At 54.0% G+C, this 27,253-nt stretch overlaps 2 protein-coding genes across 2 annotated transcripts in view; both read left to right on the top strand.

Annotated features, from left to right (window-relative positions):
* Window positions 1–282: 282 nt before the first annotated feature.
* On the top strand, window positions 283–23,012 carry STARD10 (StAR related lipid transfer domain containing 10). Its single transcript, XM_006094480.3, has 6 exons — window positions 283–588; window positions 19,476–19,623; window positions 20,239–20,342; window positions 20,916–21,033; window positions 22,317–22,369; window positions 22,606–23,012. Exons 1-6 carry the CDS (start codon window positions 382–384, stop codon window positions 22,849–22,851), a joined length of 876 nt encoding a protein of 291 aa, XP_006094542.1. The 5' UTR covers window positions 283–381; the 3' UTR covers window positions 22,852–23,012.
* Window positions 23,013–24,551: 1,539 nt separating this feature from the next.
* Window positions 24,552–27,253, top strand: part of ARAP1 (ArfGAP with RhoGAP domain, ankyrin repeat and PH domain 1) — a 75,690-nt gene continuing 72,988 nt past the window's right edge. The window contains 1 exon segment of the mRNA XM_023758757.1: window positions 24,552–24,600. The gene's annotated coding sequence lies outside the window, so the exon portion shown is untranslated.

A 27,253-nucleotide genomic window follows, 5' to 3' on the forward strand; every position in this document is an offset into this window, starting at 1 on the left:
TTCTCCATATCTGGGTTTCCGACCTACGCGAGGAAACTTTAGCATGCGGAGGGCATCCCCCTCCCCAGATGACCTGCCGGACACCCGTCCCCCGGGAGGTCACGAGAAGCCCCGGGGGGAATGCCCCAGGCTCCAGCCCCAGGGCCGATGGCACCAACCCGGGGGGCAAGCACCCGGCTTTTCTCGAACTTCTGCCACCCGCCCAAGAACCCTGGACAGCCCTAACCCAGGCCCCAAGCGAGACTGACTCCAGGTCCCCAAACAGGTCTTGCAGGTACCCGGGAAAGTAGCGTCAGCATCTGCAGCCGAGTCGACGTTGTCGGGAGCCCTCCGCGGAGGACCCAGGAGAGCCAGACGAGGACCAGGGCCCCGGGCCTCTCCATGGAGAAGTCTGCGGCCTCCACAGAGCCCCAGGGGCCTCGGCCCGTCCTGGGCCGCGACAGCGTCCAGGTGCCCGACGACCAGGACTTCCGCAGCTTCCGGTCAGAGTGTGAGGCCGAGGCGGGCTGGAACCTGACCTACAGCAAGGCCGGCGTGTCTGTGTGGGTGCAGGCTGTGGAGATGGATCGGACCCTTCACAAGATCAAGGTAGGGCTGGGCACTGCACGTGCAGCCACGCCACCTCGGACAGGGGTCTCCTGGTGCTCCCGCAGAGCCACTGCCACCTGGCTGTGCATTTCAGTCTCTTGCCAGGAACTAGGTAGAGGCACAGTTTGTCCTGCAAGCCCCATTACACAGATGGGCCAACTGAGGCCTGGAGAAGGTGTGTGACTCTGGCTCACTCTTCTGCATGCCCCTGCCTGCTCCAGGGAGGTGGTCTCCCTCAGGGACCCTTCTGCCCCCACAAGCCTCCCCCTCCTAACTGATTTGAGTCACTCAAGGTGGGAGACTGAGCCCTTCTCTTCCTAATTCCTGGTTCTCTCCGCCTGAGCTGGGTCTCTTTCCCACTCTCTGCACACTTGGGTGGCAGGGACCTGATCCCTTCCTGCCTGGTGCCCTGCTCTCCCCCCTTCTGTCCCTGGCTGCTCCCTGAGTCTGCTGCAGGGACTTTGGATTGTGGCTGGCAGATCTCGAAGGCAGGGCGTGGATGTCCCTGCCTTACGCAGGGCCAGGCTGGTGGTGGGTTGGGAGAGGAGAAGGCCAAGGGAAGCACATCAACCCCTAGACAACCCTCAACTCCATTCATTATAGCCCCATGATTTTTCTTTCTCTGCCTTGTCAGGGCAGGCTAAGGGTGTGGGACCCCATGAGCTCATCTCCGTTGGGGGCCTAGATGGAGCAGAGGCTGGTGAAGACTGGTCTAGAGGCATCAGTAGCTACCCCTAGCACCTCTGGCATTGTGTGAGTGCCACATTTCCAGGGGGATAGGGCTCCCTTCATTGGGCTCCTGGCAGTAGGCTGTGCCCTTTCCCCTCCCTTCCCTTTCTCTTGCCTTCTCCTTCTGCTGTCCTTCTGGAACTGTGAAGATGTGGATTCCTGTTGCAAGGGTTGGTGGATCAGGGCACTGGACTCAGAGGGCCTCCTGCCCGCCCCTCCCCCCCACCCCCCATGCCTAGGCCCTGCTCTCAGACTTAGCTCAGGCACCTTGGCCTCACACCAGACAGAGCCAGAGATGTCTGACGTTCCGTCTCTGGCCCTGTACCTTTCTGCTTCCCTTTGTCTTAGTCATGTACAGCTTTGTCCATCTGTTCCCATGTGGCCTTCTGGCTCACCCTTTCTGCCCTCTATCACTCTCTGCATCCTGCCTATCTGACTTTCGTTTTCTCTCGGAGTTTCCATGTGTCTCCCCCTCTGGGACTCTGCCCAGACCTGAGGACGGTGGGCTAGGGGGCTTCCGTGGGGGCCTGACCTGTGTCTAGCCTGAGGTGCAGGGAAGGGGAGGGCAGCTGGTATGTCCAAGCTTGGTGTTCCCCTGCACCCAGCATAGACAGAGCAGGGATGTTAGTTGAATGAAGGTTGTGAGAACAAGTTTGTTTTCCTGACTGTGACCTGGGAAAGGCTTAAGGATGGCTGCCCAGTGGGGTGGGGAAGTGTAGTTTCCCCACTGAGCTGGCCCTCCAGAAGGAAGGGAGGGAAAGATCTGAACGGAGGCTAGTACGCCCATCCTCTGTCAACAAACAGGGTGGAGCTGCCTCCTCCATCTGGCTTGGTTAATGGATAAACTAGCCCCGTCCAGGACTGGGGTTGGTGGGTCTGGGGGCCAGACGGACACAACAGACCTCTTGTGGCCACAGCAGACTTGTCTTGTCTGATAGTCTTCCTGGGGAGTGGAAGGGACTTAGAAAAAATGGGCTTGTGGGCTATGGTTAGGGCATACACTCTCCCTGGCAGCCAGGACCCTGCCCCTTCTTCCCTCTCAGACTGAGCTGATACTGGAAGTGCCAAAGGGCTCCTGGCAATTCCTACTTCATATTCTCCCCCCACGCCCTTACTGAGGTGCTAATGAGGACACTGAGGCCCAGAGAGGGACAGGGGCCAGCCCAGGGTCACCCAGCCAAGTGCCAACAGAGTAGAGCTTGGAACCTAGATTTCTAGCCTCCCAGCCTCACCCTCTCTGTCTTATGTTTCTCCCTATTGCTGCCCTCCGGGTCTGCTCCCTCCAGTGGAGTGAAGGTTGGGGATAGTAGGTGAGCAGAGCTGGGGCCCAGGGAGGAGTCCGGGGCCTTGATTATAGGCATCTTGTATCCCACTCCTGGTCCCCTCAGCACGGTCAGGTGGAGCTCTGGGAGATGGGCAGAGGCCTCTGAGCTGCCCACCCCTAAATTTCAGGAAGACCATTTCTAAGAGCCCCTGCTTTGAACCAAGCATTTTCCTCCATCATCTAATTTACCCTCAGGCTAGTCTTGGGCAGTAGTAGGCTTGTCTCCATGCTACACACAAAGACACTGAGGCTGAGAGCAGTGATATTACTCGCCTAAGGTCGCAGGGCAGCTGAGTGGAACCCAGGCCAGCCTGGCTCCAGAGTCTCTGCCCCTCTCCACTCGGGCTCACATTTTGGTCAATGTTAGGGCTTTGACCCCATCAATAACTCTTTGATGCCTTGGTGGTTCAGTTGGGGTGGTTCATTGTTCTGTACACCAAAAGGTTGCGGGTTCGATTCCTGGTCAGGATACATACCTAGGTTTCGGGTCCAGTCCCCGGTAAGGATGTGAATGGGAGGCAACCAAAGGATGTTTCTCTTTCACATCGATGTTTCTCTCTCTCTGTAAAAATCAATAAAAACATATCCTCAGGTAAAGATAAAAAAACCCAAAAAACTCTTTGAAGGACACAGTGTTCTCATCATCCCATTCTCCTTTGATGCATGAGAAAGCTGAGGCCAGAAAGGGGCGTGGCTTATTAAGGTTGCACAGCAGGTCTGAAGCCCGAGTCCCAGAGATGATTGGATCACTCCTGGAGGCTGGAACTCAAGCACAGGTGTTTGTTGAACTTCCCCCTCCCCCACGCCTGCCCCAGCCTTCTGAGCCTGCCCCCTGAGGAAAGGCCAGCTGCCCCCTGGACATGCCCTGTGCTTGTGATCACAGGGTGGGGGTGTGGATCCGGATCCGCCTGTCTGTCTACCTGATTGATTTTCTCCGCCTCGTCTCCCTTCCCCCTGACTTATCTTCTCCCGTCTCTGTGTCCAGAGGTCCCTGATAGCCACTGTGGCACTGGGCCCAGCATTTGGTGCCAGGACAAAGGGAAGGGGCTGCTGGAGGCCACCTCCCCCCTCTCCCTCCCTCCTGGCCTCCAGCCCAGCCTGGCCCCAGGCCTGCATTATGCTCTGGGTACTGGAGAGGAGGCAGACACCGCCTCCTGAGAGGATAAGTCCTGTCCCAGAGGCAGATGCTGAACATGCATCCTGGTCCAAGGCAGAGGGCAGCTTGGAACTGGAACCCAGGCCTCTCAGTGTCCAGGCCAGGCTTCCCTGTGACTCCTGTGTGATGTGAGGAATGGGAACCCAGAAGGTCTGTCAGTCGTTCAAGCAGTGCCAGCTGGGCAAGAGGCTGGGGTGTCCCTGGCTATGGTGCCCTCTTCTGTGTGTGTGATCGTGGGCACCGTCCTGCCCCTCTCTGAGCTGTGTCTCTATCTGTGTTATGGTGCTCTCTTGGCTCCAAGAGCCTCTGAACTCAGTGCTTGTGCTGGGGCCCATGGGAACAGAATGAGGATCGGGGGACAGAAGGCAGGCGATGACATGGCCTGCGCAGCCCTGCCCTGGGTGCTCATGTGCTTAGGTTCTCCAGTGCTGCTGAGTGCCTAGCCTGGTGCTTGGCTAGCCATGTGAGAGGCAGAGGACGAGACCTGGCCCGTGTCCGCAGAGGCTTCCAGACCCAGGTGGAGAGAGGATTGACAATTCCAGGTGGCCCCTGTCTACTCATGGGACAGATGTTCACAGGCAGACCCTGTGAAGGGGCCTTGAGGGGCTTGGAGGCTGGAGTAAGGCAGGGAGATCTCTTGGGGGAGTGTCTCTGAGAACCTGAGGTTTCTGTTGCCACAGGAAGCTGGGGGCGGCAGTGGGGACCTGTTTTCTCTGACTTCCTGCCCTATGGCTCCTCCCCTTTCCCTTTGGGGAAAGCTCCAGTGGCCCCCCACTGCCCTATCTCACTGTCCACCTGCTCCCACACCGCAGCCCTCCACCTCCCCTCCCTGGGTTCCAAGCTCTCAAGCCAGTGCTCAGGCCTGTCCCCTCTCAGCACCTCATTCTCTCCCCCTTTGAAGAGGGATCAGGGGATCATCTCAGGGATTTCCAAGGGCCCTTTTCACTCTTAACAGTCGGAGGGACTCAGAAGGTCATGGGGAAGGTGGGGCAGGGCCGAGGAGGGCCAGGTGTTTTGTCTTCCCACTGTGTCTTCACAACTGTCCTGTGGCATGAGTCTTACTAAGCCCATCCGAACAGATGTAGAAACTGAGGCTCAGAGCAGGAACTTACTTGTGTAAGGCCAAACAGGAAGTGGTAGAAGCAGGATTAGAACACAGGTCCTTGGGTTCAAGGCTGAGACCTCTAAGGGCTGAGATCTCTCTGCCCCCTTGGGCCCGTCTGTCTCCAGGACCCCATGGCTACTCATAACCTACCTCTCTCTGCTGACTTGGGTCTCGCTGTGCTGTTTCATTGTGGGAGGGCACCCTGGAGGGGGTCCAGCTGGCCAAGAGGCCAGTCCTTGCTATGTGACCTTGGGGGTCATTTCACCTTTTAGAGTCTGTTTTCTTATCTGTGGTGGCAGGGGTGGAAGTTAATTGGTTTTAGGGCTTTGGATTGGGTGAGTTCAGGTGCAGGGTGGGCCTTTGTCCCCTCTGGGGCTCCATTTCCCCATTTCTACAGGAAGTTGCTGGGAAGGTGGTTTGTAGAGGCTGTGCTGGTCTGACTTAGGCCATGGTGGTAGGGGATCTGGACACAGAGTAAGGGCAGATAACTAAGGCCTTGCCAACCTTCAGGTAGGGGTGCTCAGAGAAGGGAATGGTCAGAAGTGGCTGAAGGCTTTAGGGAAGGCTTCCTGGAGGCGGTGCCTGGGTTGGCCTGAGGCTGTAGGTGAGAGAGTATAGGGTCCAGAGTGGCCATAGGTAGGTTGCTGTCCCTGCCTGGGCTTTAGCTTCCTCATCTGTCAAATGTGGATGGTAGTGCTGCCCTGCCTGTCTCAGGCACTTGATTCATTCACTCACACATGTAGTGGTCGTTCACTGATAGCCTCTCTGCCTGGCCCTGTGCTGGAGGTTGGGGACAGAGAGGGCAATTACTTGAGCCCTGCACTCAAGGAGCTCCCAGTTGGGTGCTGAGACAGACACTTGTTTCAGGAGCTGTGGAGACCCAGAGGGAGACTCTGAACCAGCTGTGGAGGCCAGGGAAGGCTTCACAGAGGAGGAGTGCTTAGGTGATGCCTTTTGAACTGGTTAGAGAATGAGGCGTACAAGTTTGATAGTGTTGGGAGCTGTCCTTGCGGAGGAACAGCTGTGCAAAGGCCCTGGGGCAGGAAACAGGGCAGTGTATTAGGAGAACTGTAGGTGTTCAGTGTGGGGCTTGGAGCTCAGGGGGCTGGAGGTGTTTAAGGAGCTCGACTAAAAGCCTTAGGACTTGGACCCTGGAGGTCTGGAGGTGCCAGGGGAGGGTTTTAGATAATGCAGATGGCAGGAGGAGGCTTTTGCCATATTGTCTGGACTGAAGAACTGAGGCCTGCAGTAAAGGAGGGACTGTGAGGAATGGAGCAAGGGGTTGTATGGATAATGACTGGGACATGGTGATTACAGAATAACCCTTTGCAATGTGCAAATTGTGGCGTGTTATTCAAGTTGGGGTGTGGATGTGCAGCCCCCTTGGTGCCTGCCCTGAGGATAAGGAACCTTGTGAGTGGGAGTGGGGTGGGGTAGGGTGGGGCGGGTGCCTCCAGTTAGTGTGTCCCTATGGTTAAAAGAGCCCCCAGCTCCCAAGCTGGCTCTGTGCCCTCCACGCCCGGCTCCCCAGGCTCTGGCTTTTAAACTTTAACGAGTCCGAGCCCCAGCTCAGTTTCCAGTCGAGAGTCTTTAAAGTTTCAGGAGATGAGAGAAAGGAGGGAGTCCTGGAGACAGATGGGTTTTATTTCTTCCCCTGCGTCCCCACGCCTGGCTAGGCCACCTGGAGCCAGGCCCCAGGCACCATGACCCCACACACCTGGCACTCTTCAGGGATCTGAGACCTCCCTGGGTCGCACTAGCCAGTTCCTGAGGGACCAGTGGCCATAGGCCTGTGCGCCAGCTACCACGGAGATAGACAGGGATAGAAACCCTGTTGAGCCATGACCCCTGACCTGGGCAGATGAGCATGCTCCAGCAACAGGTGGGAGGAAAAATGCTCAGACCAGGGGTCAGGCTTGAGGTGCCTCCCTTACCTCCTCAGCGTGCTTGGGCTGGCCCCTGGAGCTTCAGAAACACAGGCAGTGGAAGAAAGTAGTAGGCCCAGAATTTAGTGGTGGGTCCCACGCCAAATGCAGGCTCCTCTTACTTGTCATTAAAGAGAGCCTGGGGCAGGTGGCATAGGGCAGCTGGAGCAGTTCTCTGTGGCTATAGCCTGTTGCCTCCCTGCCTCTCAGCCTGGGCTCCCTGGAGGCAGGTACTTGCTACCTCTGATGTCTCCAGAATCCTTATGTCCTGGGGCAGGTGAACAATGCCTGCACATGTGCACCCCCAGCCCTGTCCGCATACCGGGGAAGTAGGGGGAGTGGGTACCCATGCAGTGTCCAGGCCATTTAATCTCATCCTGCATCTTCCCCTGGTTCCCCGAGGTTCCCCTCTACCATCTCCCGGAATCCCCTCTCTGTCTTTGGACCCTTTCAGATTGCCTGGGATCTGGTACTAGACCTGGGAGGTGATGACTCTTAAGGCACAGGCAGAGGGGATGGTGTTCCTTGTGTGTCTCCAATATTCATATTTATTAAGCACATCCTATATGCCAAGGTTTGTGTTATATCCAGGAATCTAGTGGTAAAACAGATTAGGCCCTGCTGTCATGGGTTTATATCTTGAGGGGGAGATAAGCAAAATAGAAGCAAGCAAATAAGTAAATAAGATACCAGATGGTGGTTGTGTGTTATGAGGACAGGGTAATATGTTGGGGTTGTCTGGCCTTCTATGTGCGGGCCTTCTGCATGGAGCTGGATTGTGGGTGAATGCATGTGGATGCGCCTTTAAGGTTGTGTGTGTGCCTCTGAGTGTGAAACTGTATGCATGTTTCTGTGTCTGGTGTTACTCTGTGTGTGTGAGTCACTCCCCCTCACTGCAGCAGAGTTGTCGCTGATCCAATTATGTCTCCTCAGCTGTCTCCTGGCGCCTCCTGCCCCCTGCTCAGCTCCGACTCTGCCATGGTTTTCCCTCTCTGCCTCCATCCAGCCTCCTGGCCTGGCCTCTGGGCCTATCTCCAGGTCTCCAAGTCTCCCCTTAGGGTGTGTTTCCTATTCCTGTCTCAGATGGTTACTGAGCCTGCCTTAATGTTGCTACTTGTCTCTTTTCCTCAATTTTTTTTCCTATCCCAATTATTTATTCATTCAACAAACTTCTCATGCCTCCCACTTACTCTGTCAACCACTGTGCTGCTGCTGGGGACCAGAGATGGATCAGACCCAGGTCCTGCTCTCAAGTCCTAGGGGGAGACTGATGTGAGAACCCAGGCTGAGGGAGGCCAGGGCTGGCAGCATGGGGCGGGGGTGGCAGTGTCTGGGGGGCTAGCAGGAGTCAGGCACCAAGCTGAGAAGGTCTTGGCGAGTCCCTCAGGGAAGCCAAGCCTCCCTGAGTGAGGAGGACGTTGGAGTTAGGATTTGCTGAAGGCAGAGAGAGAGGCAGCAGAGTCTCTCAAGCTGGTCAGGGCTGTCATTAGCTCTGGGTTTCTGAAAGCTCCCTGGCTCAGGGGACAGCTTGTCCTGGGAGCCATGAGCTGAGGATGTGGCTGCAGTACTCGAAGCAAAGATGGTGAGGCCTGCCTGGGATTGGTGAAGAGGAGCTGTTGGGAAGGTCCTTACTGAGCGGAGTCCCAGGGATGACAGTGAGGGATGAGTCCAGACCTTGCCTGGTTCTAGGCACAGGAGCGGAGCAGAGGGGAGTGGGCATTGAGGTAGACAATGCAACAGTGGTGGACAGGGTGCGTATGAAGGTGTGTGGGCTGTCCAGGGGTGATGCCCAGGAGGCTGTTGAAGATGCCGCGTGGAGTTTATCGGAGGCCGCTGTGGTCCCTGAAGCCCAGGGGGGCGTTTATCCAATTTGCCTTTGTCTTGATGTCTGTGTGTCAGGCCTGGCCCTGTTTGGTCTCACTGGTCTCCCGTCACCCCCTCCCTGTTCCCAGGCCCACCCACACTCTGCTTCTCCTTCTCAGCTCCCCCTCTCTGTCTGGCTCCTCCGTCTCCCCCAGGGCTGGAACAGAGTGGCGGGAGCTCCAGACCAGGAGGTCAGCTTCTGAGATGTCAGCAGGATGTTCCTGCGGCTGCAGAGCTGGGGCCTGCTGCTCATGAGCCTGGGGGTGGGGGTCCAGAGAGGCTGCTGGAGACTGGGGGAGGGAGGAGGGAGGAGGCGAGCAGCCATGACTCATTTAGCCCTGGATGGAGAGCAGCAGAGGGCCCAGCGTGGTCTGCCTGAGCAGACTCGGAGCTCTGTCTAGGGGAGGTGTCGCAGCACCTCCACTCTCCACCACACTCTCAGGGGGGCCCCTCTTTTGGGAGAAGATGGGTTGGGCATATCTGGTTTTAGATCCCCTTCTCTTCAGAAGAGAGAGCACAGGACTCGTCTGTCATTTTGCAGGTGGGAATACTGAGCCCGAAGGTGGGGGAAGGAGACCCTGTGTTGGGCGCACCACCCCCACGTGCTCTCTGTGTCCCTCCAGCTCCCCTTGCTGCAGGCAGAGCCAACAGCCACAGCTCCTAGTGTGGACGCCCAGGGACGGTCCTCCCCTGGCCAGGTGCTGGCCCACCTGGCAGCCCTTGGGTCCTCCACAGAGCAGAGCCAGGTTCTTGGGGAACAGCCTTGGGGGTGGACTTTGGGTCACAGTGGGTTCCAGGTCAGTTCCTTCACTTCACCTTTCTGAGTCACCATTTACAAATGGACATAATCTTCCCTGCTAGGTAACCGAGAGGATAGAATTAGACGAATTTGCTAAATCCCTCGCACAGAGCGTGGCACAGAGCTGGCCTGCCATTCACATTTGTTGAATGGATGAATGAACGAACAGGCTGAGGTACCCAAGGGACAGCTCCATTTCCTCCGCCTCCATCCTGCTCACTCAGGTTACCTCCTGGAATTGCACGAGCCCTCTCCTTCCCCAGCCCTTCCAGGCCGTTTCCAGTCCCCAGGCTCATACCAGCACCTCTGCCAGGAGCCTCTTCCCCGTCCTTACATCGGGGTGCCATCTACTTTCTGTTCATCCATTAGGACTCCACTTAGGTGCCCTTCCCTGTACCTTCGTCCCCAGCTTCCCTCTGTCCCTGCCTTGACTGCCCAGGGTTGTCATGCCTATGCCGCAGCCCGAGGCAAGGGTGGAAGGGCCCTGAGTGCCCTCTGGCTCCACTCCCAGCACGGCCACAGGACTGGAGCATTTCCAAGGTAACTCAGCACCAGCATGGGCACCCTCAGACCCCATCTCAGCTGAGTCCCGGCTTCCATGTCCAGGGAACAAGAACCTTGGGATTCTGGACAACACTCTTAACTTAGAAAAAAAATAGATATAGTTTCTATATCTTATAGAAACTGTATTATATCAACAGTCACAAGAACCCAACATGAAAAAATCTATCACCCAGAGCCTCAATTCCTGAGTAAAACTTTTTTTTGGTTCCTTCCAGCTCTCATTCACAGGTATAGATAATTTATATTACATTTACACCTGCAATTTTCAACCGGAGTGCCACAGGAATTCTTTTTTTTTTTTTTTTTAAATATATTTTATTGATTTTTTACAGAGAGGAAGGGAGAGAGACAGAGAGTTAGAAACATCGATGAGAGAGAAACATCGACCAGCTGCCTCCTGCACATCTCCCACTGGGGATGTGCCCGCAACCCAGGCACATGCCCTTGACCGGAATCGAACCTGGGACCTTTCAGTCCGCAGGCCGACGCTCTATCCACTGAGCCAAACCGGTTTCGGCCACAGGAATTCTTTAAACATGCAGTACATGACTGTTTAGTCAGGGGCACTGACCTCTTTTCCCTTAGATTGTCAAATAAAAAATATGACAATAGCCAATACAACAATAGCCCTCCGGTGTGAATGACTAAAAATTATACCTTTTTTTTTTTTGGTCAGATCAGCAAAGAAATACACATTTGTTGCAGAATTTTAGTAATTAGTTATGTGTGCCATGAGATGAAAAAGGTTGAAAATCGCTGGTTTAGACTATGGCACTGGTAGAAGTTAATATCCTCCTCTGTTCATTTAACATTGCATCCGTGGAAGTATCTCATATTGCTACAGGATTATTAATTCACAAACATTTCCGGCAGCTGCTCCCTGCCAGGCCTGTTCTGGGTTTTGAGGCCTGGGTTTTGAGGGTTCAGAGCCAGCTCAGCCCCTGCCCCTGGCCCCGGGGAGCCCACAGTCCTCCGTAACTGGCAATCATTATCAAGGTGAGATGTCATTCTTAACCCAACCCGGTCCTGCTGTTGGTGGTGGTCCAGGTTGTTCTCCAATATATTTTGCTAATTACAAATGCAATAATATAGTCATGAATATTGTAACAGGACTTTTTTCTTACTTTGTATTTTTCTCCTGAGTATAAATTTCTGGTCTGAGTAACAGGAACTAAGTTGAAAGATACATTTTTATGATTTTGAAAATATTTGCCAGCCAGGAGGAGCTCCCACAGCCCCTTTGTTGGCTCACCCGTCCATCCTGCTGTTCCGGCAACAGGCCTTTGCTAAGCTATGCCAGGCCCAGGGGATGCCAAGGTGAACGAGGGGCCACAGCATTGCAGACAAATCGATGCACTGCAGTGCGTGCTGATGGAGGGAGGCACTGAGGGCTGAAGGGTAGGCCCCAGCCCAACCTGAAGAATTTAGGGACAGGGGTCAGCCAGGCTGAAGTTTGAAGACAAAATAGAAAAGGAGCCGGCCAAGGGAGGTCCTGGGAGGACCAATCAGATCTCTTTCCTGGACCCCTGTGTCAGAACGTCCTGACACTTGTGCTGCTGTTGGGATTTCGGGGAACATGGAGGAAGGTCTGAGGGGGTCTCCCTTCTGGGGGTCCCGGAAACCCAGAGGCAAGGGCAGAGGGACTCTACCAGCTTATCTCAACACTGGCCCTGTGGGCTTTGGGAGGGGCAGAGGCGAGGGCCCTGAAGCCAGCAAGCTGGGGCGTGAGCAGGCCCTGGGAGGAGGGCCTGGTCTGACAGGGCAGCATCTGGCTGTGGTTTGAGGGTGGTGTGTGTGTCTGGGGGCATTTGTGTAGGGTCCTGGTGTAAGAGGGCATTTTTGTTGTTCTAAATGTTCTTCCTTGTCCCTGTATATCTTGCATGACCTTTGGGGACTAGCAGGAAGGTGCTCCCCTGGGCCGGGCCTGAGAAGTCAGGGAAAGCTGCTGGGCTTTATGTACGAGTCTCATATAATCCTCACAGTTCCACTCTGAGGGGAGGATTACCCTGGTTGACAGATGAAGATACTGGGACTCAGAGCTGACGTCCTTTGCCCAAGCCAAGGCCACACCGGTCGGATGTGGCCAGGGCAGAGGCCTGTCTGACCCAGACAGCCCCTGGAACTGCTGAGTCAGCTGTCAGCCTGTGGGGCCTGGCTGGGTCTGGTAGGGCAATGCAGGACCAAAAGGTTCTCCGAGGGGGCTTCCAGGCGCAGAGCCCCAGTGCTGGGTTTTGGGCAAGTGTGACCCTGCCTTTGAGTCCAGTGAGATCTGAGGATGGAGTCAGTGACCTCATTCAGAGGAAGAACCTCTGAGCTTTGCCTCTCTGGTCAGCGAGCCCTCTGAATCCATTGAAGGCTGCATACTAACCATCAATTAACTAAGACAGTCTCCAGCATGTTTGTTTTAGCTGGGCCGGTCTGCTTCCTTGATGAAAGTAGCAGGATGTCCCGACACTTTGGGGTCAGGCACACCCAGGCTCTGTTCCTCTGCTTCACCACTGTTTAGCCATGTGGCCTGGGTCAATCATTGTAACTCTCTAGGCCTCACTTTCTGCATCTCTAAGTGGGGATGATGATACCAGTTGGGGGTTGGGAAGGTAAGAGTCCATTTCTGTACAGGATGCAGTTTGGTGTCCTTGACTATTGGCAGAGTCGGTTTGACCTAAATTTTAGCCCAGGGCGTCCATGGTCTGGGTGCTGCTATCTCCTTCATGGGATAATAAATTAGTGATTTGAGCACATGATAATGGTTATTGAGGTGGTGGCTACTATTTGGGGCTATGACTGATTTGATACCTAGTGCCTAGGAGTGATTCCTCTGATTTGAATGTGGTTCTATTGAGAAAGGACCATTTGCTTAACAGTTATTCCTTTTACAGAACTACTAGAATGCAACATGTGAGAAGGCGGCACAGCCTGAGGGATTGAACCCAAGTGGGCCTCAGTTTCCCCAGAGGTAACCTGAAGAGTAGTGGTGAAAGAGATCATCTCTCGGGCCCCACAAATCCTGTGGGCAAGGATATTGGAGACCTGCTGTGTGAGGTCTTGGGGTGAAGGCCAAACTTGGGTTCACCTGTCTGTGTCTCAGTTTGCTTGTTACTGCCCTGGCCTTTGCCATCAAGGCCATACCACAGCTCTGTGCAGGCAACCTGACTTCTTTTCCCTTGTCTCAGGGAAAAGGGTCCTGGGAGATACTGCTACTCCCTCCCCTGCCGCCCTCCCCGCCAACACTTCCCTCCTTCCATGGAGATTCCTCCTCTAATTGCTGAGCAATGGGAAGGACTGAGAAGCACAGGCAAGGGGTAGGAGAGAGGAGAAGGGGAGAGTGAGACAGTCTGGACCCTGGGCCTTGCTCTGTGCATATTCAGTTAAGCCTCCAGGCCTTTGAACCCACCGGTCTCGCTGCCTGAAATGCCCGATCTCCCCTTGTGACAGTTGGGCTTCCTCTCCTTTTAGGCTCCGTCACCCTCTGCTCCCACAGTTCCTTTACCTTCACTCCCCATGCCCCGACACTGCTCATTCTCTGCTGGGATTCTGTGTCCCTGTCTTTCCTACCACCCACTTCATGGGGCTCTTTTGGGGCAGGGCCCAGGTCTGACTCGCCCCTGGGTCCCTGCTGCCCAGTTGCAGGCCTGGAACACAGCAGACTCCAGAAAGTGGCAAATGGATGGGCAAAAGGGCAGGGCCAGGGTGAGGTAAGAGAGGTGCCTAGGGCACAAAATCTAAGGAAGCACTTGCAAATGTACCAGTCCTGGCCTGTGGAAGGGTGAATGGCAGCTGGAGGAAGCCTGTGGGAGTAACAGCAGCTACTGTTTTTTGAGTATTTGCTATGTGCCAGGCATATTATATACATTACCTCATTGAATGTAATCACAGCATCTCCATTCCATAGGTACTATTAGTATCCGCATTTTTCTTTTTAAAATTTATTGATTTGAGAAAGAGAGAAAAAAACATTGATTTGTTGTTCCAGTTATTTATGCATTCATCGGTTGATTCTTGTATGTGCCCTGACCAGGGATCAAAACCACAACCTTAGCCCTGACTGGTTTGGCTCAGTGGATAGAGCGTCGGCCTGCGGACTGAAAGGTCCCAGGTTCGATTCCGGTCAAGGGCATGTACCTTGGTTGCAGGCACATCCCCAGTAGGAGGTGTGCAGGAGGCAGCTGATTGATGTTTCTCTCTCATCGATGTTTCTAACTCTCTATCTCTCTCCCTTCCTCTCTGTAAAAAATCAATAAAATATATTTAAAACAACAACAACAAAAAACCCCCCACAACCTTAGCATATCAGGATGATGCTCTAACCAACGAGCTACCTGGCAGGGCAGTATCCCCGTTTTTCATATGAGGAAACAGACTCAGGAGAGTTAAATCTTGTGCCCAAGGAGAGGATTGGAATCTGGGATTGCCAGATCCAAAGACTGCAGGAGTCTTTCCTGATGGCTTTCCTTAATTGTCCAGTCCTTTCTGACCATGGCTCTGTGGAACTCAGGGTGTTGGGGGGTGGTGTTGGACCCAGGAGTTTTGGGCAATCCCAGTTCTCCCTGTCATGGGGTCTGGAGGGGTCATAGTCTGTATTTACGCTGGGCCTCAGTTTTCTCAGCTGTGAAATGGCTGCATGTCAGGCTCCCTGTTGTAACCAGGATTTAAGGGCATTATAGCCCAGTTTAGCTCCTTCCCTTCAGTTCTGGGAGCTCCCAGATATTCACTGAAGTGACTGACTCGCCCAGGGCCCAATGAATATGGGTTCCAGTCACAGACCCGCCCACTAGGTATTCTCCAGTGACACACCCCTATCCCACTTGTGCCTCCCAAAGCCTCTTAGTATTACACCTTGCTGATGTGGCCCCTGGCCCTGCAGGCAAGAACATTGCTAGATGTAATTTACCGGTCTTGGCGAAGCCATACTGCCTCCTGGGGGCGGTGGAAAGAGCTGGGCTGGGAGCCAGGCCAGTCGCTGTGGGCGCTATGGGCCATGAGGCCCATGGATGCTCTCCGTTCTCCAGATCACCACCCAGACCTCAGTTTTCTCACCTGGAGGGTCACCACAGCCAGGGTTCTTACCTTCCCAGTGCCCTCCTCCCAACCAGGCCCTGCTGATGGCCTTCTTCCCTAAGAGCCTGCCACGAGCTGGGAAGCCTTTGAAGTTTCCAGCTGTATCTTGAAGATAAAATGGTATGCAGAGTTTGCACTGTGTTGGGGCTCTGTGTGCTCCGCCCACTGTCTGCTGTCTCGAGGGAGGCCTTTGGTTCTGAAGCCACAACAGCCCTGATCCAAAAGGCTGAGGGAGAATGGGCAAGGTCTGGGCAATGTGAGCCCCTTCCAGTGTGTACCCAGCAGTGGGTGCAGCCAGGCCCTGGGGCACTGAGGCTGGCCCGAGGGAAGAGGCATTCCCAGGTTGGACTCTAACCTACAGAGCATCATCCCGTTATCACGGCCCCTCCATACACTCACTGTCTATACACACATTTGAGGACTTGCAAAGCCAAGCCAGCTTCCACACATGGATTTAGAGAAGTTCTAGTTTCTTCAGAAGCCACACTTCAGTGCTCCTTGATGGTTAGGACTACAGTAAGACCTGGTTTTGTTTTGAATCCCTGCCAGGCTGCTTCCTGGCTGCCTGATTTGGGCAGGTTGCTTACTCTCCTGAGCCTCAGTTTTCTATTTTGCAGCACAGGCATGACACCAGCTCTAAATCTGGGTTGAAGAGTGAGTGTGTGTTGAACGTCTGGTGCAGCACCTGGATCTCCTATGGCTGCTGAATAGAAGGTTGTTTGGATGTTCCTGGTGATGGCAGGTCTCGTGTCTGCCATCTCCTCCCACCCCCTTTCTCACCATCACATCCGTCCCATCATGTTGTTCACTCACTCATTCATTCACTCATGTTTCATTAGTCTCCTTCAGTCTGATATAGTTCTTGAGTCTTTTCTTGACTTTCATGACCCTGACACTTACAGGCTAGTTATTTTGTGAAAGTTCCTCATTTTGGGTTTGTCTGATTTTCCTAATGATTAGATTTAGGTTATACATCTTTGGCAGAAATACCACATAAGTGGTGCCTGTATTCTTTTGTTTTTTAAAATATGTTTTTATTGATTTTAGAAAGAAGGGGGGAGGGAGAGGGATAGACAGATAGAAACATCGATTGGCTGCCTCTTGCTCTCCCCCGTCCTGGGGGTCAAGTCCACAACCCAGGCATGTATCCCTACCAGCAATTGAACCAGCAACCTTTTGGTGCACAGGAAGACGTCCAACCAACTGAGCAACACCAGCCAGGGCATGCCTGTATTTTTTAAATTTTGTCCTATCAGGCAGCACCCAGTTGTGACTTGTCCCATTACTAGTGATGTTCACTTTGATTGCTTGATTAAGGTGGGACCTGCCAGGTTTCTCTATTATGGAGTTTCTCATTTTCCCTTTGTAATAAGTATTTGATGGGAAGGTACTTTGAAACTATGCAAATACCCTTATTAAAATTCAATTTATTTATTCATACCTGTATATACCTATTTTACTCAGTGGAATAGAACTTGTTACTTTCATTATTTATGTTAATCACAGGTTGTCCCAGCTTTAGCCCATGGTAGGTGGCCAGCTGTCCTAGTTTGCCCAGGTCAGAGAGGTTTTCTGGGATGTGGATTTCAGTGCTAAAACTGGGGAACGCTTCAGGTAAACACTGATGAGTTGGTCAACCAAAGCAAACCAGTGGAAGCTCATGGCGCTGGCTCCTGTGTTCTCTGGGCAAGTTCCCTAGCATTCTGTGGTAGGTCCTTTTTTTTGCACAATAAGATGTTCCAGGCTCACCTATACTTACTCTGACCTAGTCCCAGAATTACATATTTCTCCAGGGAGATCTGGAACCAGGACCTTTTAAGTATTAGGCTGTACCACACCCTGGGAACTGGAGCAAATGGAACTCATTCAGCTTCCTACAGGCCACACTCTCATCTCCTCGGTGCCTGTTCCCTGGCTGTTCTTTCTCCCAAGGCCACTTGGCAGACACCTACCTTCCAGACTGAGCTTCTCCATGGAGCCTGACTCCTCACCACATCACAGAGCTGACTCCTCTGTGCCCCCACTGGGCAGTTTAGGGCACCTTCTCATTTTCAAGTAGGTCTCCTCTCTCAACTGGAAGAAGCCTTTCAAGGACAGGCCCCAGGTTCATCTCTGACTCTTGTGAGCTCCACACGGGGCTGGAACTGGAGGTTGTTAAATGATTGGATCTAGTCATACCCCCTCCTGAAGCAGGAAAGCAAATAGAGGGAGAGTGACATGTTCGGGGTCACATGAGTCTGCAGGCTGGAGTCTGTCCTTGAACTTCGGTTTTCCTAATTCTAAAATGGGGCTAATACCTCAGACTGTGGCTGTGGGAATAAAATACTGTAATATGTATAAAGCACTTAGGCTAGTACCTGGCATGTGGTAAGTGCACCTCTCAATATCTCTGGGGGAACTTTAAAATATATAATATATATAATTGATTCCACAGAGAGGAAGGGAGAGAGAGAGAGAGAGAGAGAGAGAGAGAGAGAGAGAGAAAAAAAACAAACATCAATGATGAGAGAGAATCTTTGATCGGCTGCCTCCTGCACACCCCCCACTGGGGATCGGCAGGTAACTGGGGCATGTGACCTGACCAGGAATTGGATCCTGACTTCCTGGTGCATGGATCAACCCTCAACCACTGAGCCACACTGGCCGGGCATGTGGGGGAACTTTTTATTTAATTTTTTTCATTATTATAGAAGCAGTACTATACATTTTAGAAAATTAGAAATACAAACAGCAAAAAACCCCCACCCAACAACAACCAAAGCCCACCATAGTCTCATCACTCAGAGATCACCACTAACACCTTAGTGACCGTGCTTCCTGAGCGTTTTCTGTGCACATATTCCCCCCACCCAAAGGAGAGTACACCATGCATTCTGTTTTGTAATCTGCTTTTTTGTTTTCAGGCAGCAATCTTCATTGTGATTCAGCAAATTTTTGGCACATCTAACACTCAGATCATATTCATATTTCTCCCGTTGTCCCAAATGTCCTTGATAGCTGTTGTGTCCAAACCCGTGTGCAATCCAGGAACACACTTTCCATCTGGTTGTTGTGTCCTGTAAGTCTCTCAGTCTAGCCTAGTTCCTTATGTCATTAATCTGTAGAAGAGACTGGACCAGTAACTCTGCAGAATCTCTCACCCTCTGCCTTTGTCTGGTTGTATTCTCGTGGTAACACTTAGCTTCTCATGGTAATACTTAGCTTGTTCCTCTGTCTTCTTTATTTTCTGCAAAGTGAAGTATTTCTAGGGCTTGATGACTTCACTGGTTCCTAAAATACCCAATAGGTAGTGATGTGTCCTTCCTGTGGCCTCTCATATGGTTAGGAGCCCCACAGCCTAACCCAAGGTTAGGGGGAAGGCAATGTGACGCCGCCCTCATATGATTGCATGTATCCCCTTTTTAGTAGAAAGCAATGTGTGCCTCCCTTGGCACCGTCTGAACACCAGTTCTGGGAGACCTTTTTAAACGATGCAAGAAAATGTGTTCACTTGCTGAGAGGAACTTGATCCTGGGGTTTGGGCTCTTGGGTGAAAAAAGTCACAGAACAAGGCTATGGACTAAGTTTCATCTTGCTGAGTGCAAATCTGACGAAACCTCATTCTGTTTTTACTGGCTTTCCAGACATGTGATCTGGGTTAAATCCCATATCTCTGCTACTTTCCAGCTGGGTGAACTTGGGCAAGTTACTTTACTTAATCTTTCTGAATCTCGATTTCCTCCTTGGATTTCTTGTGTGGCAGAGTTATTGTAAGGGTTAAATTTTTAAAAAGGTATCTTTGGCGGCTCTTGTCTCTGCTGGACAGAAAGCTCTTTGAAGACAAGGCTAATAAATAATAAGAGATCCAAAGATGCTTGTTGGATTAAAAAAAAAAAAAGGAGGACAAGTGGTATGGCCTGGTGATAAGGTACCATGGAGGAAAGAAATCATCCACTTAGGCATTTGTTCGTTCATGCTTTCGTGTCAACATGTAACCATACCAGGTTCTGTGTTGAATCAGTTGTGAGCCTGCAACCATGAAGTTCAAGGGTCTGAGAGGGCACAGATCTAGAGACTCAACATATGGCTGGATAATTCAGGAAGGCCTCCTTGAGAAGGAAACAGGGTCAAATGGGGAGGTTTGTTGGGAGCTAAGGTGGGGGGATAGTCTTTGGATATAGGGGCTGCTGTCTCCTGGCACAGGTGGTTTCTGGGAGGGCTGGACAGGACTCGTGGCAAGTGGCGAGTCCATGTTGGCTTTAGAGGTCGCTGTTCCTTTCTGTCCTCCTCCTTCTCCTCCCCCCTTTGCCTGTTTGCCCTCTGGACCCCTGGTACCAAGGCTTTGAACCCTGTGTGACCCTGACAACCCATGTATCTATCTGCAGTGCCGGATGGAGTGCCGCGATGTGCCAGCCGAGACACTCTACGATGTCCTACATGACATTGAATACCGAAAGAAGTGGGACAGCAACGTCATTGAGACTTTCGACATCGCTCGCTTGACAGTCAATGCTGACGTGGGCTATTATTCTTGTGAGCAAGCCCAAGCACACTCCCCTAGCCTCCTGCAGGCCTCTACCAGGCTTCCAGCTGGGCTCCTCCCGTCTTCCCTCCCTGTGGTCGCTCCCACGGCCAACGTGCTCAGAGACCTGAGTGCTGAGATGTTGGGCTGCCCTTCCTGATATCCCTGTCCACTCCCAGACAGTTGTGAACACACACACACGTACACTAAAACACATAATGCACTCCCGTGTTCATGTATGCACATTCCACACAAACACATGTGTACACATGTATACAACCCACAGCCATATGCCACGTATTCACAGTCACATGTTTTCATGTACCTACATCAAATAATACCGTTATTTTCCCATACACTCACATATACAAACAAGCCAGGCCAGCAAGGTAAGGGCTGTGTGAAGTTGTGAGGAGCAGGGGTGGCTGGAGACAGGAGGGGAGAGGGTTGTGCTCTGTCTCTTTCCTAGTTCCAGTTCTGGGACTGTGGTGTTGGGGGTACCTGTTTGGTTCAGGGGGAGCTGGCAGTTAACTAGGCATCCCTGTGTCGCTAGCCTCTGCCATGCCCTCCCTGCAGTCAGTCAGGCAGGCCAGTGGCCTGGCTGAACTGTCCCTTGCCCTCCACAGGGAGGTGTCCAAAGCCCCTGAAGAACCGTGATGTCATCACCCTTCGCTCCTGGCTCCCCATGGGCACTGATTACATCATTATGAACTACTCAGTCAAACATCCCGTGAGTTGACCTGCCTTCCCTGCTGGGTGGGCAGGGAAGGTGCCAAGTAGGGCTGGGCTGGCAGGCCTAGCCTAGGGAGAGGACCCTGGTTGCTACCATGACTTCCCTGTGACTTCAAGCCAGACATGAAATCTGTTGGCCCTCAGATAGGCTGAATTCCACTGGTTGGGCTCTGCATGGTCTGACTAGGAAAGGGGGGAGTGAGGTCAGGGTTCCCTAGCCTTCCTTGAGGCTGGGCCACTTCGATCTCCATGACAGGTAGGACAAGGAGGTACAGCTGGCCTGGGCAAGGACAAGCGCGTGTGCGTGTGCGCATGTGTGTAGGTATGTGTGTGCTTGCCTGTGTGTGCTCATGAACCCGGACCCTAAAAAGGGTAAGGATAGCCTAGTCTGACTCTTCCTTTTCTCCTTACCCCAGCAGCAGGCCTGGCCTGGAGTGGACACCAGGAGATATGAGCTAACTAACTCTGTGTGTGTGTGTGTGTGTGTGTGTGTGTGTGTGTGTGTGTACTCACAGAGACACCTCCTTTGCTCCCACCCTGAGTCTTACCTCCCTGTGCCTTCTGTCCCCAGAAATACCCGCCTCGGAAAGACTTGGTCCGAGCTGTGTCCATCCAGACGGGCTACCTCATCCAGAGCACGGGGCCCAAGAGCTGCGTCATCACCTACCTGGCCCAGGTGGACCCCAAAGGTGAGGGCTTGGCCCTGGAGCCTACCATGGGATCCTCTCCTATTTCCCAGGGAATGGGACTTGATTTACTCAGAATCCAGAAGGGTTTTTGTTAGGAGTTGTTTTGTATTTTGGGGCATATTCATCCAAAACATATTCATCATTTGACCCACGGTTTGAGACGTCACAGCGGTTTGAAAAGCCAGGGCCAAAGGTGGTAGCCAGTGTCCCATGATGAAGCTTAGAGCTCCCTTCCTAGTGCTCACACTCCTATACGCTGACTTGCTCCCTGCTCACTGGCCGCTCTTACACATTCCCACCTCGCTGTCTAGGCAGCCTAGAAACACCTCTTCTCCCTTACTCGTCCCTCCAGATGTCACCTCCTCTATCCCTAATACCCAGAGGAGTCGCTGGCTCCCTGCTCTGTGGGCCCATTCCCCTCTAGCAGAGCACTTGGCACACTGTTGGGCCCCCCAGACAGTGAGTTCCTCTCTGTGTCCCCAGGGCTGGCCCAGGGTGGGTATCACTGAGCGAATGTGGAGTGCGTGAATGAATGGATGGATGACTCAAGGATGGGTAAGCCCCAAGCACCTTTACCTGGGAATGCCCTGAACCCCACTGAGGGCCCAGTGGCCAAGGCTTTGGGCTCCCCAGCATCTCATTGAGTGAGTGTGTTGAGTGTCAAAGGCAGAGCATACACTTGGGAATGAGACAGGGTGGAGAGCTGGGCTGTGGATTCCAAGTCAGGCCAGGCTGGAGTGTCCAGCCAAGAGGCCTGTGCAGCAGCTAGGCTTTCTGGGGTGGGAGGCTTTCTGGGGTACAGGCAGAGGAGGGGCTAAGCATCAGGACTATTTATTCCCCATAGAGGGACTGGGTATGAGAAGGGATGTTAGTGTGAGTGGAGGGCAGGCAGCAGGCAGGAGCTTGCTGGGTCAGCAATTCAGTCCATCTGTAGCCTGTAGTCACCTAGGACCCTGCAGTTTTCTTCCCTGCAGCCAGCCCTCTGGGGCTCAGCAGGAGGGGGCAGGGACACAGAGGTAAGCCTAATGAATAGACACAAAGGGAATGGAATATGCCCATAAATGGAGAAAAAGCTAACATTCCCCTCTAGCAGAACACCTTGGTCTGAGATGGAAAGAGAGGGTGAGGATAATAAAGTCTTATGGGACTTATCACACCCCCCCCCCCCCACTCCCATGGAGAAGAGGGTGGCCTCTCTGGAAACCTCAGGCTGGAGGCAGGGGACTGGGTGCCTGAGGCTGCTGCTTCCCCTCTCTCCTCACTCCCCTTCCCTGCTCTCATAGGCTCCTTACCCAAGTGGGTGGTGAATAAATCTTCTCAGTTCCTGGCTCCCAAGGTGAGTGGCCTTGGGACTTTGGCGGTATGGAGGTTGGTGGAGAGGGTTCTGGGCTGAACGGGTGGAGTGGGGATAGAGACGGGGAGTCAGGGCTGAGGGGCAGAGTTATGAACTCGGGGCAAGAACTCAGGATGCTGGGAGTGGGGGGCTGAGTGGCTGGAGAGCATGAGAGGGGATGTGGTAAGAAACTAGTCCTGTGCCTGTTCAATCCTGACTCTGGTGCTGCGGGTCCACAGGCCATGAAGAAGATGTACAAAGCGTGCGTCAAGTACCCTGAGTGGAAGCAGAAGCATCAGCCCCACTTTAAACCGTGGCTACACCCAGAGCAGAGCCTGTTGCCAAGCCTGGCGCTGTCGGAGCTGTCCGTGCAGCATGCGGACTCGCTGGAGAACATCGATGAGAGCGCGGTGGCAGAGAGTCGGGAGGAGCGCATGGGCGGTGCTGGCGGCGAGGGAAGTGACGATGATACCTCGCTCACCTGAGCGTGGAACCATAACAGGGACTGAGACAAGACAGGGCAGAGCCTGGGGGTGGCTTTCTCCCCTCCCACACCCCCTGTGCCTCCTGAGGACGTTGGGCTCAGACCCAGGTTGGCACTGTGGCCTTGCTGGATATAGCCCTAATAAACCATCCCACAGCCTCAGCCGGCTCATCGACTCCTCGCTGTACCTGCTTCCCACCTGTCTGGGGCACAACTGCCACTCTTGGTGCCCTTGCTCTACAGTTTATTTTGTTAATTTTATCGTCGATTGCCTGACCTTTATTTCTTTAGGCTTCCTCTTTCCTCCCCATGGGTAGCTGGGGGGTTGGGTTGTTAGCTTTTTCTCTGTTTGTGGGTATGTTCCATTCCCTTTGTGTCTATTCATTAGTTCACTCTTCGTCCACCCACCTGTCCTTGTTGGTGGTCATTCTGCCATTCTCTCCGGCTATTTGACTACCTTTCACTGCTCTAAGAGGAGTAGTAGCTCTGGTTAGAGGCCCTGGGTCAGGGGTCAGAGGGTGGGGTTCTTTTGTGTGACCTTCAGCTCCATGGGGAAGTGGGTTTCTATTTTGTGACCTTCGGCCTCATAGCGTCCAATCTATGGATTGGGGGATTGATACTCTCTAGTCATCAGGGAAGGGAGGTGGAGAGGTCCCTGGGTGTCAGGCCACAGGGCTGTGGGCCTCAGAACTGAGGTTGGGGCATCATGTTCTGGAGGAGGGAGGTTGGGGATGAGGTGAGGGCCATCAGACTCCAGGGCATCGGAGGGAATAGGCCCTGTGATTTGAGCCCTCCCTAGGTCATTTTGAAGACTCCCAGGAGGTGTCCGGCACTGGGCCTGGCATGTAGTAGGTGCGCAAATGAATGACTCCCAATCTCAGTAAACCCCCATGCCCCACCCTGGTGAGAGCTGTTCTTTCAAATGACTCCACGGGGTATTTGGAGAAATGGAAGCATAAAAAAGCTAAGGTTTCTGCTTGGCTGGCCCCAAAGGTGCCCTGGACACGGGAACCAGGAATGCCTGCCAGACTCTGGGCCTTCATCCGTGTGTGCTTGCAGGATGGTAGAGAATCTCCCGTTCGTTAGGCCACCAGAGGTGCCCCGGTGCCGGAACCTTAGGCTGCAGTCTTCAGCCAGGGATCTTTAAGGGCTCTAACTGGGCAGGACTCCTCCCACCACCCCGCCTCTGGGGGAGGTGGCCCTGGGGGAGAAGTAGGATAAACGCAGAGAATGGGGTGGGGAAGGACTTCCTGGAAGAGGAGGTCAGAGACCTTGGTCGTCCTGGTTTTTACACCCTCTTAATGGCCCTGGGCGGCCTGGGCTCCTGGGGGCGTGTGGCTCATCCCTCTGGGCACAGTCACCCGAAGAAGACTAGCAAGAGGCAGGGGGACTCAGCGGATGGGGTGGTAGGCTCAGGAGACAGAAACGGACGTTCGAGCAGGCAGGGGAGCGGGAGACACAAACGGGAGGCACACCTTTCCACTGTCTGCAAGGAGAACTCAAGACTCTGGCTGGGCGGGGTCACCGAGGGGGCGTGGCCCCGCCCCGCCCTCGGGCGTGGTCACGCGCAGACCCCGCCCTCCCCTCCCAGGGCGTCACGTGGGCGGGCGGAAGCGCCCGGCGGGGTGGGCGCGCCCGGCCGGAGGCCGCGAGTTCGCTGCTGCGGCGGGAGCGTGGCGGTGGCGGTGGCGGTGGCGGTGCCGGTGCCGGTGCCGGAACCTGGTCTCCTCGCGGTCTTGGCTCAGAGCAGGTCAGTGAGGCTGCCGGGGCATCCCCGTTCCCGCTCCTTCCCCAGGTGTGGCCCGGAGTTTTCCCATTCCGCAGAAGGGAACGCCGAGGCCCCGCGGCGATGCTGTGCCTGACGCCTACTTCCGCGGTGTTTCTGCAGGTTGTGTGGTCTGTTCTCCGGTCTCGCGGTGGGGGTGGCGGTGGCGGTGGCTTCCCGACGGTGCGCCGTCGGGCCAGAGACCGTAGAGAGAAGGGCGAACCGGCGGGACAGGGGGCTTCCAGCCCTCCGCCCTCTGGCAGGAAGGCTCCCGGGACTGGAGCTAGCCCTTCTCGGACGCCTTGCTTTTCTCATCTGTGAAATGAAGGCTCGCACCTCGGTGACCGCGGAGACCCCCACAGCTCAGCACATTGCTACGACCCTATGCCCAGGACCTGGGCAGTGACCTTGGGAAGACTACTTCCGGTCTCTGCCCCAATTCCCCACCAGTAAATGGTGGCATGGCCTCCCAGGAGCCCCTACCTGGCCCAATTGTTGGGGAAAGAAAGGAGGTTTGTGTTCACATTGAATGGGGTCACGCCTGGAGTGGGTAATTGGGCCTAGAGAGAGCAGACTTGGGAGTGCAGCCTGGGGGGCATGGGGTGGGTGTTTGGTTTCAGATCGCCAGGGGTGTTTTTGTTGCTGGGGAACTTAGGTCAAAAGCCATCACAACATGACTTCTGGCATATGCACCCCCTCCCCCAACTTCTGTCCTGGAATCCTTTCCTGGGTGGGGAGGGCTACAGGGTCCGATGTGTAGAGGTACTCAGGGAAGGATTTGACTGAGCACCCAGGTCCAGACAGGCACCCAGGACGCCTGTCTCAGCAGAGTGCCGGGCTAGGGGAGACCTCCCAGTAAGCTCATTACAGGGTAGAAGGATACCAGCAGAGTCACAAAGACAGGTCTAGACAGGCACTGAGATGGAATGAGGGACTGGAACTCTTGGGGGAGATGACTGGAATGGGCCTCAGCAGTTAAGCGTCAATTCACAAGGATAAGGACCCTCCAGAGGAGGGCATAGCTTGTGCAAGGGCAGGAACTTGCATGGCATATTTGAGGAATGGTGAGGAGATGGGTATGGCACGAAGGGGTAGCAAGGGCAGGGCGTAGAGAGAACTCATCCCCCTGTCCCATGGGTTTGGGATTGTCCAGACTCTGGCCTGGGAACTCTGCCTCCCCATTTGCCGTTTGCTCACAGGAGTAGGGCAAGAGGGGGCTGATCCAGGCAGAGTCCTGACAACTAGGGAGGTGGAAATTGGCAGAGGCCACCAGGGGCCCAGATTGTACCCAAGCTTCATGGGGGCATTCCCCACTTGACCCCAGCCTCACCTCCACCACCTGTCGGGTTCTCGTCATGCTTTTCCATACATCAAGCCTCAGCCCTTTGTTCAGATTGCTTGTCGCCCCCCCCATCCTTCGTCCCCTAAGTTTTCTCCCCTCCAAATCTAGATCCTTTGGGACTTCAAAGGTGGGCTGCTTATTGCTGCCCAGCCTTTTAGGCCTGTGTAGTGGCTCAGCTTAGCAAGGGCCTCCTTGGAGCTCTGTGGGGAAGGGGTTTGCAGAGGTATGGGAATGTCAGGGATGTGGGGCAGTCCCTGTGCTGCCACCAAACCCTATGTTAATAAAGTAACAAATCCCCAGACTTCTCAGTTCCTGGCTCAGTTCCTCAGAGCCTTCATTTCCCCATCTGTAGGATGGGGTGATAGCCCTGGTCCCATGCTCCAAAAAGAGCCTGGTCGTGGGCAAGAGCTGGGCCTGAGTCTAAATCCTGCCCCCAGCAGTGAGTGTTTGAATGAAGAAACGGCAGAACCTGGGGGAAGGGGTCAGTTTATAGGGGTAAGGGACCTCTGAGAGTCCTAGGGGCTAGCGATGGACTTGCCCATTGGCTGGAAGAAGGGAGTCCCCTCTGCTCTCCAGGGCCCTCTCCCCTCCCCACCCCATTCTCCCTTTGGCCAAGCTCAAAGCCAGCCGGCTGATGCCCAAACAAGTAGCTTCTGTTCCCAGGGTAGGGGGAGGGGAGGCAGGCCCTGGGCTCCAGGCCTCTCCCTGCCTCTTCCCCACACCCCCCTTCACTCTGGATCTTAACCCTTGGAGGCCTCGAATGGGCCCTGGGCTACTTGAGGGCTGGTACCCCTTGCCCACCAGCAGTCTCTTTAGGGCTCCAAGGGTTCTCTTTGCAGTAGGAGGGGATGTAGTGGACGTGAGCTGGAAATGGAGAGGGAAGGAGAGAATGGAGGGGAGGAGGCGGCTGGAGCACATATGGCCATGGATAGTCAGAGACCACTTGGCCCAGAAGCTTTTTTCACAGATGGGGAGACTGAGGCCAAGGGCCAGAGGTTGGACACAGAGAGCGCTGGTGGGGGTCAGTCTTGACTCGGATTCATAGTCTGGCTCCTCTCTGGGAAAGCAGAGAGAAAGGAAGAGTGCCCTCCTTGATTTAAGCACTACAGTGTGCCTGACACTACGCATTTGTTACTTTACTGACTTTACATCATTCCATGAGACAAGCTCACTCTCCAGTAAAAGGGGAAGAAACTCAGAGACAGCTGAGGAATGACATCAGCGAGGATGACAACGTCAGCAAACATGCACACAGCACCGTTGCCGGCAATTTTATGTATGTCAACCAGGCAACCA

The sequence above is a fragment of the Myotis lucifugus genome, unplaced genomic scaffold (assembly GCF_000147115.1).
Source record: "Myotis lucifugus unplaced genomic scaffold, Myoluc2.0 scaffold_138, whole genome shotgun sequence".
NCBI lineage: Eukaryota > Metazoa > Chordata > Mammalia > Chiroptera > Vespertilionidae > Myotis > Myotis lucifugus.

Coding starts and splice junctions, on each gene's coding strand:
- STARD10 (XM_006094480.3), top strand. CDS start 382: ATGGAGAAGTCTGCGGCCTCCACAGAGCCCCAGGGGCCTCGGCCCGTC. Junction 589..19,475: donor GGACCCTTCACAAGATCAAG/GTAGGGCTGGGC, acceptor ATCTATCTGCAG/TGCCGGATGGAGTGCCGCGA. Junction 22,370..22,605: donor CTCAGTTCCTGGCTCCCAAG/GTGAGTGGCCTT, acceptor GCGGGTCCACAG/GCCATGAAGAAGATGTACAA.